This window comes from Anser brachyrhynchus, assembly GCF_964034855.1.
Source record: "Anser brachyrhynchus genome assembly, chromosome: 2".
Classification (NCBI taxonomy): domain Eukaryota; kingdom Metazoa; phylum Chordata; class Aves; order Anseriformes; family Anatidae; genus Anser; species Anser brachyrhynchus.
In genome coordinates this window covers 120,852,867-120,875,774 of record NC_137695.1, presented here as the reverse complement: position 1 = coordinate 120,875,774, position 22,908 = coordinate 120,852,867, and the positions used below count along the sequence as shown (strand labels likewise).

General features: G+C 42.7%; 1 protein-coding gene and 2 long non-coding RNA genes across 6 annotated transcripts in view; 1 reads left to right on the top strand and 2 right to left on the bottom strand.

The window, feature by feature from the left end:
• LYN (LYN proto-oncogene, Src family tyrosine kinase) overlaps positions 1 to 5,631 on the bottom strand; it is a 52,921-nt gene extending 47,290 nt beyond the window's left edge. Inside the window, exon 1 of one of the 3 annotated variants that reach the window (XM_080579402.1) lies at positions 5,392 to 5,631. Coding sequence is in view for 1 of the 3 variants with exons in the window: in XM_080579399.1 (XP_080435525.1) it covers positions 5,175 to 5,208 (34 nt within the window). In the remaining 2 variants the exon portion in view is untranslated. Of the gene's footprint in view, positions 1 to 5,174; positions 5,263 to 5,391 lie in introns of those variants that run through there. The other 2 variants (XM_080579401.1, XM_080579399.1) reach the window with 2 other exon arrangements.
• Positions 834 to 7,180, top strand: LOC308189398. The gene is made up of 2 exons (XR_013946341.1): positions 834 to 4,917; positions 6,069 to 7,180. It is a non-coding gene; the product is annotated as an uncharacterized lncRNA (long non-coding RNA).
• Positions 7,181 to 8,566: 1,386 nt separating this feature from the next.
• LOC308189399 lies at positions 8,567 to 22,444 on the bottom strand. Of its 2 annotated transcripts, XR_013946343.1 has the most exons (5): positions 21,194 to 22,444; positions 15,887 to 19,905; positions 14,642 to 15,621; positions 13,102 to 13,175; positions 8,567 to 11,527 (listed from the first exon to the last, which is right to left on the bottom strand). It is a non-coding gene; the product is annotated as an uncharacterized lncRNA (long non-coding RNA). The 2 variants fall into 2 exon arrangements; XR_013946342.1 differs by having other exon boundaries at positions 15,887 to 22,444.
• Positions 22,445 to 22,908: the final 464 nt, after the last annotated feature.

Here is a 22,908-nt window from a genome sequence, read left to right as displayed (position 1 = left end):
ACAGCCCTGCCAGGCTGTAATGCTTCTCTCCAGCCTTTGCATAGGCTAGCAGATCTCTGGCACTGGTAGGTCTGTAGTTGTAGAAATGTACTTCAAATCCCGTTTGCACACTTCGCTACCGCGCAGCTACACACTGAAATGACTCTCGCAATGTATTTTGAACAAATGGAACCCAGGACATCCAACATAGAATTTCCTCTTTCTCCTGCCCATCCCCTTCCTGCGTGTTTACCAAAAACTTTCACTTCCTCAGTGGTGCTGACACTAGTGCTGGCAATCATTTTAACCGTGTCCTCCACCTCCCATCTGCTCATACCTAAATTGCGGGTATCATTCAGCACTTACTGAAGAGGTTCTGAAATCACATCAAAACGCACAGTAGGGTTGGGGTTGCCCTGGAGGAAACCAGTTTCTGTCCACTGGATCTAATGAATAAAAGCCTCAGGATGCTGCTAAGGGATACTTGAGTAAGCAGTTTCAATAAGAGCAATAGATGTACTACTTCTCAGAACTTTTCCCACTCTGGTGATACTACTTGGAAATATTTTTTATTTTTATTTTTTATCTGGAGAGAGTAAAACTTAGTCATAGGTCAGACCTACTAATTTATAGATATGTTAGCATTATGTAGGAATTCACTCAAACAGACTCTTACCTTTTAATATTAATTCTGTTATAATAGCCTAATACAGTCATATACGGAAAGAACAAAACTGTTTATCAGTCAAATATACTTCCGCACTACCTCTTGGGCATAGCCTGTTTCAGGCTATGCCCAAGAAAAAGCTTTAATGTAAGATATCATCATCATCATAAAAAAAAAAAAAAAAAAAAAAAGCTGTTTGTGTGCACTTATCTGTACAAACTAAAAAAGCAAATGTAAAATAAGGCAGTATATTATGGAAACCACATCAGTAAACCCACTTAACAGACTACATTTTTGTTGACGAACTTCCCGAAATGGCTTTCTGTTACACCAACAAAGGAGTAGTTGAGAAAATTGAGAACACATCTCAGAGAGGGCCCATTCCTTCCAAGCTTTCATCACGTACAGACTTTCAGTAGCCTGGTAAAACAGAGAAAACTCCAAAACCCACCATTCCAGAAGAGTACCTGTATCCTACCCTTCGGCTCCTATGGTAAGCTACTGAATTTCTTATTTTTAAGACCTCATGGTTTGCTATCGCAGGCACTTTAAAGAAAGGGCTTGGTCAGAAGAACGTGCAAAGTAAAATGCAGGCCCTTGCAAATTAAGTAACAAATTTTTTGACATACCAACCACAATTTAGACAGGAAGAACTAGCCTCATGCTACATGCAAAAATGTTCAGACTGTTTATCATTCTAGTACTTTGAACTGAGCGGGTAAGATAGTAAGCTGTGCAAACACAGGAACCAATTGTAGATACTTAAGATGCCAGCAGCTGGAGAAAGATAGACACTGCTCCCCCAGGGTACAGCAAACACTGGCCTGAGTAGTGCCAATTTTCCATTTTTCCCCCACAGAAATGAGATCTATCCATACACCCTTCACCTTTCCTTCATGTCCTCCTCCTCCCCCTCAGATAAGCACTACTGTCAGAATATCATCCCTCTCCCGACGTCCAGCTGGCAGAAATAACCAATCTATTCACCTTGAGGAGCAGTTCTTTAGGATGCACTACAAATGCAAGCATTTCATAAGTATTTGAAGAAGATGCTTCCAACACAAGATGAAATTCTGCCTTTACATTTTGTCCCATCAGCCCACATTTTCCGGAAAGATGCCGAACCCTACCATGACTGATTCAGCTTCAGAAATTACACCATATCATGACAACGTCAACAGGAAATGTATTTGCATCAGGCAATAACAAATAAGAAAGCACAGACCTTTCCACCCTTCCCTGATGGGCGACTGCCATTTAAACTAGGAACATATACAATAAGGACAGCTACACTGTATTTGCTTTTTATTAGTAGAAACTAATTTCTTTGAGAAGGTACTATTACTGTTTATAGGACGATGGTCTCCTCCTATTTGTATGCTTCACGAAAGGCTGTTTCCATACAAATGTAATTTTGTATTGTTTATCTACATAGTTTCCTGTGACATGGCTTGGTAAGTCGGGAAGTCTTTCCCTCTACGCTATCTTTAGCACTCCTACACTCGCATGAAAGAGGTGACACAAGTAAATGGGAGTTATTAAGCAGCAGATAATTGACAGAGGTAGGAATATGATCTGAAAGAAAAAAATAAATCTAATTGTGAGCTGGCAACAATTTGCAGAATGAAGCCACTGCTCTTAGAGATGGAAATGCTTTAAGGGTAAAATAACAATGAGTACTACATAGCAGTTTGGCATGATTTTGTGCAAGTATGTACATACTCAGCACCATAGCTCCATAAGGAAGTATCACCACTCCGCACAACCCTGAAGATTCCCAGCCAACAGATTCTCCTCTAGTCCCTTGAATTACCGCATGACATCTTACATGCTTTAGGGATCACTGGTGCCGTGGAAAGGCAACTTTGTGCACAGGCATGCTACCACAGGCAGAATGCTAAGGATCCTATTCTATACCTACTGCCCCCTGCCTTTTAATTTCTTTAAACCTTCACACTGTTCCTCATCTGCTCGTTTTCTGGATTCAACCTGTTTTACAAAGAGCTGCCTTCACAAAGGACCCCCTGAACCCCAAGAGTAAAACTGGCTTTACTTTTCCCTGAACACAAGAAATAAAGTCACAGCTGCCCCTTACTCAGAATATGCACATATGGAAAGGAGGAAAGACCTTGTTCCCTCCTCAGATCACCTAGCCCTTCGACAAAAATAAAAATTGGCTCATGGTCAACAAGTTTCCACTCAAAAACCTCAAAGATGTTCATTAAGATTCCAAATAACATGCAAAGTACAGATAGGAAAACATCTTTTTGTGACGGAAATGGAATCGCATCTGAGATTAAACATGGCAGTTCTTAAACTTTCCTGAATAGCTACAGATAGGTCAAACGCTACTGGCATGCAACACAAGAAAGGCCAGGCGCAGCATCTCGGGTCTTGTGAGCAACCACGCTGAAGCTCAGCTACTAAGCTGAGCCTGGAGGGCCTTGGACTATTTTCCTTGCGTGTTTTAGGAATTTCTTCCCAGAACGCCTGCTGCTGCGTGATGCTATTTATCTTACCGAAGCCAACAAGGTCATAGGAAGACAGCTCACTCCAATGACATAGATAAAACAGAGGGAAACAGTATATGAAAGAGCTGCTTATACATTCCTAAATACATGCAAGAGAAAATTTCACATTTATGGAAACTCTCTTGAAAGGGTAACATTAAAAGCCAGGAATATTGAACAACTACAAAGCAATAAGTTTTAACTTCATATGCGAAAGTTTCATAACTCATTGCACTGTCAGTAAAAGTCATTGTGCAACTGGTCAAGGAACTTACGAGGAAAGGCGTAAGCCTTACTTTGTTCTCTGTACAGTTGTATTGAGAGGGGGAAAAAAAGAGGAAAAAAAAAAGAAACAAACAAATCAACCTTATTTACTCAACAAACTACAGGAGAAAAGCAGAATAACTTTAAGCCAGCCAGCTACAGTGCTAGAAAAAAAAAAGGAAAAAAAAAGTTCATTCTACACCGTTATGGTTTTAAGAAGTATCTCAACAGCATACGATCAAAATAGAACTTCATGTTATTAGAGCAAGAACTCATTTCTAGTCTGTAGCTCACAAAGCTGAAATGGAGAAAGAAAAATGCTACAAATCTTGAAGGAGAGGAACAGAATGAGAAAGTTGTTGATATCAGAATTCACTAATTTTTCATCCTTGCCCAAGACTTCATAACATCCTGTTATGGGCATCTAACTGATATCTAGCCAGTTGCTACTTTTTCAGAGAAAACTGTATGATTTTCCTCATCCACACTCTTGGTGTTGATGGCGGTACCCATTATAAAGATATGAGGTCCTGTCATAAGACATAAGCAACAACTACTGTGCATTCAGTACTGGGCTGAAAGCAATTCACACAATTTGACTACCCCTTGGACAAAACCAAGCCATGTTTCCCCAACATAACTTTGTAACTGCCCAACTGCCCCAAGTCTTCTTTTTTTTTATTTTTTTTTAAAGGAAAATAAAAACTAAGTCTTTAGTAATAGTATGATCAGTATAGAATTATTTACCGTATTTTACAGATATTGCAACTAACATCAAGATATCTAAACTACAAAGGTCTTTCATGTCATTTCCAACTCTGGTTTTAGCACGCTGTAATAAGAGTGGTCAGACTGGGCTTTTTTCAAAGGTGGGAATGAAAGGCAAGAGATGAGGCGTTGATTTCGGGTTTCAGATAAAACAATAGAACAAGAACCTTTGTGCTCCTTGTGTACATCCACGGCAGTATGATCTGGCTAAACAAGTTTAAGGTGTTAATCTCTTTGGTCTTTAGTGCCAACAGAGGTCAGTGAAGCAGCGAGGTGAGCTCTTGCGAACCCATTCACTGCAGACGCGAAGATGCAATTTCAACAGAAATTCCAAATGCAGGGGCTTTACTGAAGGTACGGCAACCACTACGGAGATCCAGCCTGGCTTTCAGATCCTCCTAGTGAAAATTAGGAGGAAACCCCTCACGACCATTCCTTGGGCATACAGCATCATTATGGTAACAGCAAGCAACACCACGAGGCCGTTTGCTCTCTCGTTTACGCCGAAGCACATCGGAGCCCCCAGTTAGGAGGAAGCAGCTTTAACTTGGAAGATGCTCCGGGAGCTATTCCCTTAGGAAAAGCAGTTAACGAGGAACACCCAGTAAACCAAGGCTGCTCCCTTGGCTTGAGACACCGACTGCAGCCTTGGACCAGTTAATTTGACACAGCACAGCACACTGAGGAGCCCTGAAGATCCCAACGCAAGCCGGGGAAGAGCAGCAAGAGGTAAATCATTCATTTTGAGGACGATTACAGCGGGTTTCTTTCTTTCTCTCTAATGCCGCGTTTCCCGTTAAGACCCCCTCCAGTACCCGCTGCTCGGCGGGGAGAGCTGCCCGCAGCGCGCTCTGTACCCCTTGCATGGGGTCAGACACCCCCTGTGCGGGGTCGGGCACCCCCTGTATGGGGTCGGGCACCCCCCGGGCGGGGACCAGGCATCCCCCAGCGCCCCCCTGTTCTCCCCCACCGCCGCAGCCCCTTACCACGACCAACCCCCGGAGCCTGCCCGGCGCCCATGAGCCACCGTCAGCAGGGAGCCCCCTTCTTCCTCCTCCACCTCCTCCTCCTCCTCCTCCGTGCGGGACGGGCCGGCTCAGGGCGGCGCTGCGGGGGGCTGCGGGGTGGCGGCGGCTGGGGAGGGGGCTCTCTGACGGGACGGACAGGCGGACGGAGAGACGGACAGACGCCGAAAGCACTTACTTCGCCGTGTGCGGGGCTCGGTGGGCGGCGGGTGAAGTCGCCGGCGTCTGCGGGGGGCTCTGCGGGCGGGCCGGGGGCGGGGGGCTGCGGAGCGCGGCGCTGCTGCCCCGCCGGCCGGGACACGGGCGCTGAAGCCGGCGGAGGGAACTTGGCCCCGGTGCCGGCGGTTGGCCGGGAGCCCGCCAGCCTACTTCCTGCTGCGGGGCGCGATTTGCATAGGGACGGAGAGAGGAAAGGGCTCCCGGGGAGCAGCGGCCGCCCCCGCGGCGGGGGAAGGAGCTGAGGGGGGGCCCGACCCGCGGCCGGGGGTCGTCTGGGGCCGGGGAGCTGCGAAAGGTGCGAGGGGAGGGACGAGGTGGGGCGGGGGGCTCTGCCCGCTGCCACCGCCGGTAGGGGCAGCCGGGGAGTGCGGCCGGCGGAGGGGGTACGGCGGGGCTGAGGAGGGTGTCCCGGGCCACCAGCAGCCGTAAAAAAAAGGAGCCAGCTTCTCCAGAACCCGTCTGGGGAACGTCTGGGGTCCGTGGGTTGGAAGACCCACCAAGCTGGCTTGGAAAAAGCAAAGAACAAGTAGATACGATCAAATCATCTTTGATTAGTTCATTATTATTATTGTCATCACCATCATCATCATTATTAATAATATTATCTTTTTTTTTTCTTTTTTTTTTTTTTCCAAGGGGGGCTTACTGGCCAATTGGAGAGTGAAATACAACCTCACGCATCAGCAAAACTCCAAACAGGAAGCAAGAGCGTGCGGACAACGCCTAGAGGATGCAGCTGAACAGCTCGATGACAACGGGAGCTGAGGCGTCATATGTGTACTGCCGGGCCACCTGGACGGGTTCGGGTCGTGGAGGTTTACAAAGGCAGAATTTCAAAATAAAAGCTTTGAAGCTTTCCACATAAAGTGTTGAAGACAGTGGGACAAGTCTGGGGAACTGTCAAGGTGGTAAATAGTTGCAAGATGCTCTAAAGTAGCCCTGCATCCTTTTCTGAAGGCCACCAGTAAGACCTAATTAGCTGGGAGCTGGAGCAGACTGAGGAGATGGCAAGGACTTCCATCAGAGCATCCAGGTGGCTGAAAATGGCTCGATGCAGCTCACAGCCTGTGGGTTTAAGAAAAGAACCTGAATCATTCCCAGGAAAACAAACTCTGCCAGTGGGACTTTGGCATTGATTAATGGCCTGTCACACAGAGTGATGTACAACTGTCACAATCGCTTTGCTGTAGCATGTGCTGCAGTTTTCTCTCTAGGCTGTGGCTTCAGCACGCAGGCCACTGCCTTGATCCCACAGAAGACTCCATCTGTAGAAGCACTAAGAACACGATTTGCCACATTTCTGAATCAGGCCCACATGTCCATGTATATCTGTAGAGCTCTGAAAGGTGGAGGGCAACAGCTGCTTATCGTCTTTGAATTGTACCATCAATGATTAAACCAGTGTCTTGTAGATCTGTCACTAAAAATTTGGTAAAGATTTTCTCCCCTCCCCCAAGACATTTAAAAAGGAAAAAAAAATAAAACAACCTTTTTTTCCTATGGAAAGTTTATATAAAAAGGAAATGTTTGATTTAATTTACATTGTCTTTGGGTTTGGGGCATGAAGTTGTTGGGGCATGAAGGGTTGGAGTAGAATAAATATACTGTGCTTTATACGAATTAAAAAAAAAAAAAAAAAAAGGTTGTTAGTATCACTTAATATAAGTCACCATTTTATGCATCTTTATTTTCTCTGGTACAACCAATACGCACCAAATCTACCTTAAACAGAATAAGCAGGAAATGAACTCTCACTCTCTCTCTCATTATATATTCACCAAGAGGAAAAAATAAAAACCCGGTTCCAGCCTCCTTACTTCTTTAGATCTACTGGTAGTTACATGTTTTAAAATGTCTTTGTGTTTAGATCAAGAAAGTTGGGTGATTTGAGATATGTAAAACGAGACTTGAAGTTTCCTTTAAGCCTATCACTGTAGTGAAAGAAGGGCGGTGAGTCGTGTTAGCCAGAGTTTATTACTCAGCAATTGATTTTCCTTTTTGGGCAGGCTTAACTCCAGACCGTGTTGCTACTACTGGATCAAACAGGGCTGCAAGAAAGTTCTCCAGTGCTGAGGCCAACTGGTGCTGTAACAGTCCGTGTCCAAACTGTTAAATTCTCTTGGCATCCAGAATAAGGGGACTACATGCAAACTGGTGTTTGAGTAGTTGCTGGCCTGTGTTAATTTCCAGACCAGCTCTGGAAATTTTTGGAGTGATAATTGGCTTGGGCCAGGGACCTATATGATCTGCAGACTCAGAGCTCCAAGGTCCAGGAACATTTCCTCAGTCACTGTTAATTACTGGCATATACGTAGCCTATAGACTGTGGAGCAATCCAGGTTTTCACCCGTGAGGTGACTACTGATCCAGTCATTACTTGGATTATATCCAGGAGTATGAGGTGGCACAGAATTTAGGGAATAATGGCTCAGGACAGTAAATCAAACTTTATCAAGGACAATGCAAACACCAGAGTTCAAAAGATAATTTCTCTTGCTATGTTTTTATATATTTCTTTTTTTTCCAGAGTTTCTGATTACTTTCTAGAGAATTCTTGAAAACAAAAGCAGAGCAGAAATAGAAGAATGCTAGTTAGTCATGAAACCAGAAGTGGAGCATCCAGAGCAGTCATTTGAGAGATCCCAAGGAACACCCAGGTTCACTCAGTGAAAAATTAATTAATTAATTAATTAATGAAAAAGATCTCTTTGTTCAAAAATAGGCTTACAAAGATGTAAATTCTGCATAGAATAACAGGGAAAGAGAGATCAAAGATACATGTAAAACTAAAACATGAAGTCATCTGACTTTCTAGTGTGAGTTGGTTTTGGAAACTTGTTCTCATTTTGTTGACAGCAAAATAGCTTTTCTCTAGGGATTCCAGCATTTACGTGGTCACTGCATTGTTTTTCTGTATTTTATTTCTTCCTCTAGAGATTATCATTATATAGCTAAAGTCCAAATTGTTAACCTGCTTTGTAATAACATGGCATTTTTTTTAACAAATAGTGAAAAATGGGTTATAAAAAATGAGATCCAAGTCACATTCTCATTCATTGCAAAGTGTTGGGGGACAAAAAGCAAACAGAAAATAAAAGCAATATGTTTTGGAATTCATTTTGCAATGCCTCATTTCTTATTATAACCCATGTTTGTAGAGAAAGTTATACTGGCCTATGTAAGAAGAATATTTTCAAATTTTATTCTAATAAATGTGCTTCTCTTGATAAAGACTTTGCTTCTCAAAGAAAAAGACTAAAAGGAAGAAATGTTACTTTCAACTATGAAGCAGCAGGTTAAAGCACTCTCTGGTGGATATTCTTCAGTTCCTATTCTTGTTTACAGTTTGAAGCCTAGGAAAATAATTTTTGCCACACTAAAGAGAAACGAAAAGAACACCAACAAAAAATATTCTTTATTGTAGTTGCATTGTGATTATTTGTAGTGTACCCTATCTTACTTTATGATTGTGACCTGCATGATGATTTTTTTGGTGATGAATTAACAACACTTTGCAGAATAATGCACAGATCCCTCTATTGACTCAACCTGCACTTGACCTTTCACTTGGATTAACACAACACATACTCAGTAGATTAAATTAGGGAAATCTGGCATCTTTCCTGTAGATGGTAGTCTGCTTAATGCACAGCCTCTTACATTTTATTACACTGACATTTTCTGGCCATTAAACCTAAATTCACCCTTTTTTATTTCAACTTGTTAATTCAAATGCCCATGAATGAGCGATAATAATACAGCACACAGAAAAAGTGTTTGCCTTGAGATAATCTAATCCTGAAAATTAAGAAAAAGCTGCTTCTTTTGTGTCTTTGCTGATCTTAAATATTTTATTCACCTGCCATTAGCTTTTTTTATACACAGGAATCCTTCCTCTTTTTTTTCCCTGCTTGTTTCATGGCTGTGAGCAGAAAAATCGCTCATTAGTGAATTGAAACATGTCCAACACTGCTAGCCAGTTTGAGAACTGGTTGGAATGAGTGAGATTGTGCTTGTGGTGCGGCACTTGTGAGTATTCTGATGGGGGCTGAAAATGGCCTATGTGTATTCTGTAGAAAGTCCAGATTGCCTTTCTTTAGAGATGACAGATCAAATGAAAGGTCTTCTTGGTTCTCATGGATATCATCTTATTCACAGAGCCAAGAAAAGCAGCTGAACTGATGAGTTCTTCACAGCTCATTCATGTAGGCAATAATAAGGGTGAGCTGGCAAACAAGCAGTTCCAGGAGCCCTTTACTTCCAATGATTTGTGGCTATTTGCAGATACTTTTATTGGTCCAAAGAGTCTGCCCACACTATTAAAGAGTGGGTTTCATTTATGTTTAATTCAGCACTGTGATCACTAATATAATTACCTGAAAGAACAGATCTGAGCTAATTCAAGAGCAGGTTTGTGGTCATTTCAAATTAGAAAGATTACACTGCAGAGAGATTGTTGTTTGGGTGGATTTTTTTTTTTTCTTTCTGCCTTGAACTATGGGCATTATGCCTAGTCTCAGCAGCCTGACTGGGCATCCAGCCTGCATCTTGCCCGTCCAGTGTCACATGAAATGTTAGTTCAGAGGCAACGTGCTGTTCCTGGAGGTGGCTTCCAGAGTGGGCCGCTCTAGAAGTATAGCTTTCCCTTTCCAAGATCAGCCATTTTTCATGGAAAATTTCCTCACAGAGAGGCATTGGACCACGATTAGCAATTCTGCTGTGCAAGAGCAGCGCAGTGTTTAAGCCGCCCTTGGACAGCTGCAGTAGCAGCAGGAAGGCAGGCAGCCCTTCCCTGGTCACAGCCACACAGCAGTATGAAGGATCCCTGCATGGCACAGCTTTTGGTTTCTTCTGGGGCAGCAGAGGCAACATATGTGGGCACTGAGCTAATGAGGCCAACTGGTAGCATTGATGGAAACGTTTGGTACTGACTGAAGTCATCAACCCCCTCCCCTTGTTCCCCAGGGTTTGTGAGAAGGAGCTCCTCTCTGGGACAGAAGACAGTCATCACCAGTGTCACTGAGCATCAAGAAGGTTGCCTTGGCTATAAGAAACCTGAAAACACCTGACTTTTACTGGTGTATTACCAGTCAGCCTGGTAATAAAAACTTGGGGAGGTGACACCTGTCACCCACAAAGTTCTCAGTCTGCACCCTTTCTGGCCACAGAGGGCATGTTGGAAAGCTGTGCTACCTGTGGTGGCAACATGATAGGGTGATTTCTTCATTCTTCGTCTCCTGACCTGGCAAATTTTCCATCTGCAGGAACGATGAAATGAGCCATCATGGGTCATTGCAGATACTGTGCTGCTGTCAGCTCGGCCTGGCTGGTTTGCCAAAGCATATGACACTCACGTCTTCCATATCTCCTGCCCATCTGATGGTGTGTAGCCATGCAAAGTACAAACCTGCTGCTGAACCCTTTTAGATAATGGAGTTGCCAAATCACTGTAACACTGAATGAGCCCACTTAACCCTTCTTGCATTTAGCAGTCACCTAGCTCTTGCCACAACCTATTGTGTTACCCCTAGGCTTCAGAGTGGCCCTGCTGTGTCTAAGAGGAAGCTGGAGGGTTACTGAACTGCCCTTCCAAGCCAGGCTCCAGCCTGTATGCTGCTTCCTTCACAGAAACTCAAAAGAGAGCTACTAGAGCAGATGGTGGCAGGGTAGGGGTGTAACAAGTGGAAGTACCACCGGTCCCTCCTCCAGCTGCAGCTTGCTCCTTTCCTGTGAAAACTGGGAGGGTCACGCTGTCAGGGACAACCTGACTAGTTGTTTTTCTGCTGAGTGGTCGACAGCTGTGTGCTGTAACTTGAAATCATGCATGTGTTGGACATGAACAGTAAATCAGCTTTTCTCTGATTTTCCTGTTCCCAGTTGCTGATTCCCCCTGAAGCCCTTTGTATCCCATTCTTGAAGCCAGGCCCGCTGACTTTGAAATCCCAGCTGTGCTGTCCCATCCACTGCAGCTTTCCCCCAGGCTTTGAAATGTTTGAGATTTCAGCCCTTAATATCTCTGATGCCGTCCAGCCCTGCTATGAAAAGCCCCCAGATAAAGCTCTCAGCTGGAAACAAATCAAGAATACAGGAAGTCACTGAAAAACAAGTGCAAAAGAAAACCAGATCTTGAACAAAACTGGACATGACAGCTGTTTCCAAACATAATTTGAACTGCAGGTGTGGAAGATGGGCACTGCCCGAGTTCTTGTCCAGGATCGAGTTGTAGCAAGAATCTCATACACTGTCCGTAGCAGGCAATGCCTGCTTTTTTGGGAATTGTTCCTTAGCAGCTGCCAAGCCTTGAGTAGCTGCTTATCTGGTGTGGAGGTGTTGAGGAGAGGATATGAAGGGGGCAGGAAGACTAAGTCTGAGGTAGAAAGATCTTCTGAGGGAGGAGGAATTACTGATGTTCATTATGGCTATTACTGACCTCCTCTTGAGTCTATGGCAGCACTTGTAACCTCAACAGCAGCTGTGTTTGTCACCTGGCCCCACACTTTGAACATCCTAGGGTACTTTATTTAGTCCAGGACAGAGTCTGTTCTTTCTCATCACCACAGCCACATCTTTTTTGCAGGTGGTTGTGATGATGTCCAGTGTCCTGGCTAACATGCATGCCATGTACTTGTTCTGGTTTCTGCCACAAGTCATTAGGATTGGTTTAGCAAGAGAACCAAAGCAATCCTTGTTCTTTCCTTAGCTAGACAGGTTGATAACATTTCCAAAGGCTGTTTGAAGGCCTAAGACCAGCAACTTCTGCCCTGCCTGGATCAGTTCAGCTGCTGGTAGCTTCCATGTGCAGATTCTTTGGATAGGATGCTCCTAACCCATGAAGAGCTGTGCATCAGAGTCAGTAAGGGATGGAAAACCACCTACACAGAGCTTAGATATGGGGGAAAGGAGACCTCCTGGGTTGAAGGAAGGCATATACATTTCTGAAGGATGTAAGGTATGATCTACAGCCTTTGAGCCAGAAGTTACTGTGGACTTGCAACAGGGTGGAGGGTAGCAAAGGCAAATTTCTCCACTGGTGAAACCTTTTTTATACAAAGGTTTAACACTTAATAATACAGAAAATGGCTCTTTCCAAGTGAGGGGACTGCTAGGGATAAGTCAGCAACACTGGGACACACTGGGATCACAGATCTGGAAAGCTTCCAGGAGTGTGAAATGCTGTTTGACTTGACACAAAGTATGGTGGTCAGAGGAACGCTACGGGCAGTAAGGGGGAGGTACCACATGGCTTAGGGACATGCAAGAGTTAGGGAGCAGCATTGTTCAGATACTAGACAGTCTGTCAGCAAAGCACTTGGGACGAGAATGAATTACTAAAAAATGCAAGATAATCCAGGGGAAAAAAAAATAAATAAGTGTTCTTGGAGCATTTGGGAATAGGTGTTGCTTTTAGCTGCTAAGGATATTTTATTTCTCCTTGGCTGCCTTTTCCATGTGGGTAGGTTGTTGTGCTCAGACCCCTCCTCTGCCTTAAGGGGAGTGACTTCAACCGTAACAAATGGGAACCTTAGTTTCTTTGTCACAGAGTCCTCTATTTTCTCTGAAAGTACATGTATATACCCGTTCAGGATATGTTACATCACTCTAATGATAGCAACTGTCAGCACCATCTCACCTCTCCTTTCCTTTCCACTGTTCTTAATTTCCTACTCACCTCTCAGAACTTTTCAGAGATTTGTCTTCCGCTCTTAACTTTTCCAGGTCCCTCTGATGTCCCCACTGAATCACCTGCAGAAAATGGTGACCCGCGTCTTGATATGCATTGCCCACAAACAGCTGCAGCATGATGTAGCGTAAGGGGCAGGACTGGGATGGACAGTTTGTGAAGAACACCAGCTATTTTTATGTCTTGAATAGATTTACAGCTTGACTTTAGTTAGCTTGGCTCTGAGTCAGTGACAGTGCTGCATCGGCAGACTTGTGTGAATGCTAAGGCAAGGGTTAAGGAAAAAATCTGATGAAGAGATTTGTTGCAAGGCAGCAATCTAGGATAAGATCTATGACAAAGAAGCCTGACTACAGTAAGTGTTCACAGATGCATCAGAGATGGCCGATGCATGTAAGATTGTAAGCTTGCTGATGATATCTAAGAACTATTATCTTTAAATAGGGTGAGCAGTGTGGAGGTAAGAGGGCACTGAGGCAGACCCTTGGGATGGGTCTAGCTGTGTGAGAGCCACTGAACTTGTGCTATGGCAAAGCCAGATTAAAATCTGTTGATACAAATTTAACCCTTCAGAACTTTCTACTCAAGATATCAGGTCAGCTCATTGTATTAGAGGGTCACTAAAATTTTGGTCCAGAAGTCTTTAAAATTACATTTACTTTGCATTGAACCACTGCCTTAGAAGCAAGGGTGCCAGTAGAAATACAGCTCAAAATGCCAAAAGCAACTTAAGACTGAGATGTGGGGTTGTTAGGCTAGTCTTGTAGATGGCATGCATATTAAGAGTTGTTGGTTTGCCTAAATTAATTTTTACGTGTATGAAGTAAAAGGCCCATTTAGCATATGTGCCTTTTTGCCTGCATGGGCTACACAGTAACAGAATATATATATATAACAGCTTCTATGAACAAAGAAAACAGTTTACAACTAATTCCTACAGCTAGGAACCTAGTTCTAGAAACTACAACAACAATTCAGTTCCAGACCTGTGCACACACTCTTGTCACCAAGCCAGCCTTCTTGCACACAAAGGTTTAAATTTATTAGCTCATACTCAGAAGCAAGTCAAGTTTGCTCACAAAAAGAAACAGACTTGCACCGTGTAGTCCCTCAACACATAAAAATGCATACTTTACATTAGGCATGCAAATTGCCTAATAATAAGCACGGCTAATTTGCTATTTGTATCAGCGTTTCTTCAGGTACAGCTGTGAGGGTGCTTGTGAATTGTGCAATCTCAGAGATAAAAGGAATGAACCCATCTATAACGTTTTTTAACCAGAATATGTAATACACATTCGATTCTAATCTAATTTGAATCTACTACCTAAACATCTGTACAGACACTTTTTCCTGCCTTATAATTTTTGCTACATAATGCTGGTAAAAGTAGATAGAAAAAATAATGTTTAGGGCATGAATATCTGTTGAATGTTCAGTACATGTTTTCCAAGTCTTTTATCCTCACAGGAAGGCAACTGACTAGGGAGATACAAGGATAGTGGAGGGTATCAGAACCATTGTGTACCTGGTAAAGGACTCCCAGCACCTTGGATATCCTCTCCAAAATTTTTCTGCTGAATTCCATCTCGTTGAGTCTCTTAAATGGGCTCAGGTGGGACACAGCTGACCAGAGAGAATGACTCTGTATCTTCTACTACTACTCTGTTTGACTTCTGGTTTTCTCTTCAGTTCAGAATTTAGACTTAAGAGTATATAGTGCTGAGAATATTTTAGCTCTTTCTACAAATTGTCTAATGCTTTTTATTAATAACATTATTATTTCAGTATAAGTCACAGGTTTTGATAACAGTTAACATTTTTTTCAGGTGATTAAGCCGGCTAATTAGCCATAAAAAAAGATGACAAAAGTGAAAAAAAGGTCACTCAGCAGAGATAGGTAGGTGTTTCATAATCTGCAAATACAGCTGAAAATGTAAAATATCTACTTGACCAAGTAATATCCTGAATGAGAAAAAAATGCAAGAGAATCCTTAAAAACATACACTGGGTTAGATTTGTAGACAGTTACACAAATGTTTTCCTGAAAAAAAGCAAACGTGCCTTTTTAAGAATTAATAATACACAAGGTGGTAGTTGTAGTTCCATTGCTCAGTGACATTACTCAAAATGTCGCTCTGCTTCGCCATCATCTTTGCACAGATGTAGTGCGTTGTCAAGGACTGACATTAGCAGGCCTCCAAAGTAGCTTTGTGCCCCAGTGTGTCAAGTCAATGTCTGCTAAAGTATGGCGATGGGGTCATTGAGCAACAGCCACTTGATCTGTCAATCTCATGATCAGAGGTACAGATCACAGCAGTCCCAAAGCAGTAGAAGAAATCTCTTCCTACTAGAGAGAGCTACAGCCCTGACAACCATTTCAAGCAAAATCTTCCAAATCTTCCAAATGACACCCATGCCACCAAGCTGGAGAGTACCTTCTGGAAGACCAGGATGCTTCAAAACAAATGGGAAAGTGGTCGCACAGCAAGCTCATGGCCATGCCTGCTGCAATTAAGAAAATCAAGGAATCAGAGAAAAGGCATCACTATCTGTCACCCCCACATTTATGTCTCAGAGTTGTCTTACTTAGATATCTGTGTTTGTAAAAGATTAAGTCTAATGCAAAAAAAGCCAACATCACTCACTTTTACGTGACTATCTTATGTGATTAACCTCCCATTTCATGCTGTCCATAATTTATGCACGCTACTGAAAAATTAATTACTTTTTTAGTGAGCCACTTTTGAAAGAAATGCATGTCAATACTAACCTTTAAAGGGAAGCAGTGGAACAACAGGTCTCTAAGATAAAAGCATTTTGGGCCAAATTCTTGAGATGCTCTAGTAACATAGTTACTACAGGTCACAGTGGGAATTACATGGCCAGTTTCCTCCTGCTATTTTTTTTTTTTTTGCCTTCCCATCCTCCACTTTCTTTTGCATACATTGTTCTAATTGCTCTGGGCTCTCCTTTTTGCAGGTTTTCCTCCATATCCTCTTTTGTCTCGTGGCTTTTCTCCTACCCTATTATCTTTCACCTCTTCCTCACCAGGGATCAATTTGCAAATTGGAGCAGGTTCAGCAGAGTGCTGTGAAGATGATTAGGGAACTGGACTGCTTGACATATGAAGAGAAGCTGAGACTTGTGTTCATAATGGAGAGGAGATGACTTGGTGGAGGTCTAATTATAGCTTTCAACTATGTGAAGATGTGTTATAGAGAAGAATGTGCCACATTCTTGGAGGTGCAAAGCGAAATGACAAAAGGCAATGGCCAAATTACAGCAATAAAAATTCCAGCTGGGTCTGGGGAAAAATACTTTCATCTTGAGAGTGGTTAAACCCAGAACAAGTGGATAGGGAGACTGTAGGATCTCTGTCCTTGGAGAAACTCAAAACTACCAGACAGAGCCCACAGCAACTTGATCTTAGTTAGCCCTGATTTGAGTTGGAGTCTAACCCAAATTATTCTGTGTTTCCGTCCAATTCTTTTTGGTCTGCTAATCTCTGTTTTCTTAACGCTTCCTCAATTAAGTTTCCCTTTAACTCACCCACCCTCCTGCCCTACCTGGTCTTCCTTCAGCTACACTGGCCCCAAAGTGAGACCATGCTTTTAATTCATGTGCACCCTTCCCTCCTCACAATTTTTGAACCTACTCTCCCAGTATTCATTTGCCTTTGAACTGGAAGAAGTTCCTTTAGCTCTCAGACAGCACACCTGCAGAGCAGGTAGCAGTTGGAAGAAATTTGTTGAATAAGAAAACTGGTGAGACTGTCACAGCCAGCTTGCTGTGTACAAGGCTGAGCCCCCCCATCCAGACTGCAGTATCCAGTGTTTGCACAGGACAGCACAATGTGCAGTTATTTCAATGCTTAATGTTTAAAAGCTGGATTTAGAAACACAGTTCTTGACATCCATTTTAGTATCATAACATGAATATCAAAATCCTGATTAAAAAAAAAAAAAGTAAAATGTAACAAAGTTGTTAAGACACATTTGTTCTCATCCAATTATGCGACTATGGCAAAGTGTACAAGAAAAACAAAACAACAAAAAAAACCACTCTTTTAATGGCATAGGTTTAACATTTCCTGCTACAGTAAAATTTCTGTTCTCCGTTTAAAGGCTGAATGACATTTAAAACTCAAAGTAACCAGTATTTGACAACTGCATGGTAGATGTGTTCAGCATTAGATTATTTCTGAAAAAGTGAGTTATAAATAGCAATTTTGGCAAGAGTCTGGCTTGGACTGACAACAATGATATTAACTTGCTATTATGGCACACAGGGCAAAGCTAAGGCTAGGTGCTAGTTGTAAGAATGCAGTGAAACCTAGCAATCTGGTGCTTCCTGAAAGAGTTAGCCCAGAATAAATACTAGTTAAAATGATAAAAATATTAAATGATAGCACTTAGAAATGTTGTTGGCAGGTAAAATCTTCGACAACTAAGTAGCCCATTTACTTTTGTCCTCCTCATCTATGCAGTGGAGAATATGGATGAGGGTAAGCAGGAAACAATAGGGGCTACTTCTTTAAGAAGAAAAGCACCAAAAATCTCCATGAAGGAGTCCCTACTGCTCAAAGAAACTTTCAGGCTGAACGAGACAGCCAGAGGAAAGATACACTCAGTGGTGTAGAGGACTTCTCTGCTAAGCTGCCGCTTCCAGGCCCTGCTGTAAGACCGCTTTGATGGCGTGCTCCGGGAAGCTGCTGGCAAGGAGCTCCCAAGACTTTGTGGATCCTCCGATGGGCAGTGTGCGAAAGCGATGAGATCTGGGGGCAAAACTGCAGCCCTGCTAGGGGAGACGTTTCTGATACAGATAGCTCCAGCCAGGTCCTCAGGACGGCTTCCCTGGCTCTCACACTCGTGAGGGGGAGTGTACCTACAACGATGTACTGCGGCAGGACATGAAGAAAACAAAAGGCACAGCCAGATGTTTGTGAGGCACAGAAATGTCTCTTGGACAGTCTGATGGCTGCCAATCAGCTGGCTGTGCTGTTGAACGGAAGACTACGCAGGCTGTTTGGATGGGAGGGGTGTTGGACCCGGCTTCAGCTCCAAGGCAGCCAGGAAGCACCTGCACAGGACGGCCACAATGTTCACCTCCTCCTGCCAGCAGCTGTCTGGAGGTTTCCGAGGCTGAACGCACCAGCCAGGATCAAACTGCTGTGCAGAGGAGTCCTGCAGCATCTGCAGAGCCCGCAACCACAAGCCGGGTCAGGCACAGGCCGTGGCTGCTGGGAGGTGACACCACATCGCCTCCATGGGCACCGCAGCTCCGGCCTGCCTCACTGAGGCTGCCGGCCCCGGGACACCGGGACGAAGCCTAGCCATGGAAGGGCAGCTTCTTTAGTCTCTTTGTTGTTCTCCTGCTTAGCCTGTGAACAATGATGAGAACCAGGAGGATATAGGAGTTTAAGGAAGGGGACAGTGGTGACCGCCATACCAGTTCTCCGGCGGTGGTGCCTTTCTGCTAGACTGAAATAGGCTAAGTATGGATATGATGGCTTAGAATTATGCACTTTCATGCAAAAACAGCATGCAACATCTGAATGCATTTCTGTGTGTGCTTCTGTATACCATTTGTGAGTATTATGCTTCCTGATATTAGCTAGTATGTGGGTTCCAATGAAACAGGTTTTACAGAAAAAAAATATGATGGTAGATGTAAAATCTAACAGCAGCATAACACAAACTCTTTCCCCTCCAGCTTCACTATTTGTTTGTGTATGTGTCAATTTATAAAAAACTTTTCAATTCAATACTCAGAAAAGACACCTATTTTTTGCAAACTGGCTCAACTGCATCAGTCATCAAAGGTAAAGGAAACAAGTACAACCCTAAACTGGTTTATTAAATATGCTCTGATGTCCAAAGAGAAGTAAAGGATTGCAGTGCCTACACCAGACAAAGTGATGAGAACATGACAGAAAAATGATACTGCTGTCACTAACAACAAGCATTGAAAGCAGCTTAGTAAGTAAACTGAAGTGAGTTCCCAGCCATTACAGAAATAAAAATACCATCTGGAACAAAGCAACACTTTCTTTCCTGTGACATTTTTCATAGCATATTTTACTAAGCCAACTAAATCAAAGGTTTTAGAGAACAATTGTGTAAGAACAATTACGAGAGGAAGGTAAGTTTCAGGTAATGTTTGAAGAAAAGCAGGGAAAAACAAGTTATTCAGGAAAGCTATCCCAATTAAAGGAGATAAAAAGAAAAGGCTCTACAATAGTACTGTAGAACAATGGAGGCTGCAGAACCCGGAGCCAGATGAAAGAGCTCAAGGGCTGCTGAGGGCCATGAAGAAATGTATACTAACCTTTACATTTTAGTCAAGACTAGAAAATAGCATTTCAAGTAGTTCCTGGAATTAAAAGGTTAAAGTTTTTTCACCCACATCAGCACTACTTACTGTAATAAGGCTTTGAGGTTTGGAGCTGGGGCTTTTTGCGGATAAATAAACATATACACATGTAAATCCAGAGACAGTGCCAACTCTATTGACTTCTCAGTCTACACTCGGGGCAAGAATCCAGAGGTGGAAAGCACATAGCGAGTGGGAGGTATTTTGTTGACAAAAATGGTTGTGAAATAGATAGCACTGTGAGAGGAAAGGAGAACCAGTGATTGAAAAGTGGAAAAAAAAAAAAAAGTTTGCCAATATAAAGAACAAAATGCCTGCTGCCAACGTACCTGTGACCAGATCAGGAACAGGCTCAAAGAATGAGGGAGTGGAAGAAGTCCATATGAAAGGTATGTAAACCAAAGGGAACTCCTCACCCTGGAGAAAATGTTGATGTAAACAGAAAATGAAAACAAAGAAAAAGTCACATCTTGCTCTGCATACTGAGGTTGTGTATGTATGGGAGACAGAGGAAGAAGAGTGCCAGAATTTAATATATGTAATAGTAGTAGTTAGATGCTGACTTTCTATCATCTCGCCATCAGGTCATGAGATGCGAGACTTATTGACAGAGTTGATTCCTGGTCATTACTAATGGGATTTATCATGATCACAACTAGATATCACTGTGCCACGTCCTATGTGAACACAGAGAGGCATTTCCTGATACTAAGTGAAGACATTATACAATAAGTGGCAACACAGTCCTCCATATCCCAGTGATACATGACCATTTCAGATTCATCAGCTAATTACTTTTAAATGCCACGGGTCTGCTAAGTCTTGAAAAAGGATTTCAAGGAGGAAGATGAATTTCAGAAGATCCCAGTTATTTCAGGTGTGAAGTCATGCCTCCAAAATTCTTGCAGGAATTATTACTGAAATTTAGGCTTTATTCATTTGTGATCTCTCCACTAATTCCCTTTCATTTGATTTGTAGTCATAAAGCTATCTGTTTAGTTTTGTTTAGTTTCTGTTGATTACACATGTATACACAAACACATAAACACTAACTGTCTTAGGCTCACTCCAAGATTACTGACTAGATGTTTATCTACCTGATACCAGATATATTTTCCAAGGTCTCTGGGTATGAACAGATTGACATTTGATAGATTGAAATTCAAAGCTCTGTTTGTACTTGCCGATAGAATGGAATGGGGAAAACATTTTTTTTCCTGCCAATGCTTTAGCTTTTCCTTCTTTCTCTGTTACTCTTAAATATACTGACTGCATAACCAGAATTGTTATGTTTTATGACTTATTGTTTTCTTTTGCTGGGAGCAGAATTTGACTTCAGTTATTCCATTCTTACTGGTATTCTGGTCAGCTGCATCCTGTTATCAGTATCTAAAAGAAAGACCAGAAATCTCCTAGAAATTCTTCTAGTGCCATGCAAGAGCTAAACAAATGGCTGGGGGGAGGTTAGTCTCTGAACAGCAGGTGAGAGAAAGGACTGCTGCTGGTACAGACCCTTCAGTTCATTTCCTGGAAAGCTCCAGTGAAGGCTCATCCCTCTGATGTTGGTAATTCCTGAAGCTTCTTCAGGAGACAAAAGGTTCAGAGAAATAACATCAGCTTCTCTAACCTCCCTCAGGAGGCTTTGCCCTTGAATTCCCTGTTCCTTGCCAGGAGGAGAACACAACCCGTATTTGTACCTCAGTACCTAGGTGGGTAGTTGCCCCAGGAGTTCCCCATCAGACGTGGGAGAGGATCCAAGTGCAGAGGAGAGTATAACAGCCCGGAGAGGACTGCACTGCCATTTTCTTCCCTACTTCACTATTTATGTCGTAGGATTAAAAAAAAAAAAAAAAATGAACACAAAGAAGTTAAAGAAACTGCACAACGGTTACAGGATGTCCTGTTGCATTTATCTAGCTATGCAGGCGAATGACTCACCCAAAATATTTGATGATCGGAAACTATTATGTTTTTCTTTCTTTTTCACATTTCTTCCTGAAAATATCAAGCATTCAAACTCTGAAACATGGTTAATGGCAGACATCTTAAAGCTATATGGATACAAAAAAAGAGTAAGGCAACTGACTGTGCTTTGAATGCTTATCATAGTTCAGAAAAGTGTCATGAAAAAAAATTATGTCCACCTCTGAAAGCATATTACCTGGCAGCAAACAGTATTTTCCGGATCACTGAGAAAAGTCCTGCCCAGATTATATTCCTTGATGTGGATTATAAACTGAATTTATTATCCTGATTTTTTATTTTTTTTATTTTTCTTAATAAAGAACTGTCCGTAAATGGTTAGTCATGCCAGCCACAATTCACAGTAGTGAATGCCAGCATTATCACACTGGTGTTAACTACTGTAAAGTGTTGCCCAGCCTGCACTGTGTGGAAGCCCCCGCAAGCCCCCCACCTCGCAGTAGCCAGGTTGCAGGTCATTAGCATGTGGACCATGCACAGATGCAGGAACACTTTGCACCAGATTTCTCCTTTTGCCACATCTCTTCTGGACCATGGGAGAGGGGAAGCCCACGGGAGCCTGGGAGAGGGGAAAAACTGAACCCCAGTTCCTGCTCCTAGGGCAATAAAAAGTAAATAGAGAGCAGTAATAAAGCCTGGTTGCGTAGGGCCGTGTATGTACTGTGCTAAGAAGCAAACTCTGTCCAAAATAGTCTGCAGTCCCAAACAGGTCAGAAAAGTAAATATGGTTATCTTCATTTCATACAGAAATGGATGAGGAACTATTACATTGACCTTCCCCAGATCCTGCAGGAGGTCTGTGAGCATGGGGCCTGTTTCTGTTTAGTATCAGTGTAATAGCCTGATCACTCAGAATTTAAGGAAGAAAAAGAACACAGGAGCCTGTTATTGAAGGCACAGAGAAAACAAGGCATGTGTAAATTGTGAGAATATCCAATGCACACTGTTGTAGGCTGATTATCAGCATACACCTTTGGACCTGCAAATGAACAAAAAAAAATCATGAAGGTGGCTGACTGAGGGTGAGAGCAGAGACTGTTACAGAATATTTCACTATGAACCAATTTTTTGTCTGTTCGTGTATAAGAAGCATCAAAGAACCATTAGGCATATTAACCTAGGAGGAGTGAATAAAGGGTTGGAATGACTGTGGGGTGATTTTATTTACCTTCAGGACTTAGGACTTTCTTGCATCATGCTTTCTCAGCAACCACAAAGCTAGAAATTTACAAGAGATTTTTAAAGTTTGTTAAGGAAGTCAAGATTATTATGTGGTTCCTTGATTATCATCAGCTGGAGAATTAAGAAAACATCAGATCCCATGACATTCATGAGACTGTGAGATTTGATAGGGCTGACTCTAAGCACACAGAATTATCTTGACATGCTAATGCTTATTTTTGGTACTGAGTGTTCAGCTGTTTGTGGGTAATTTTT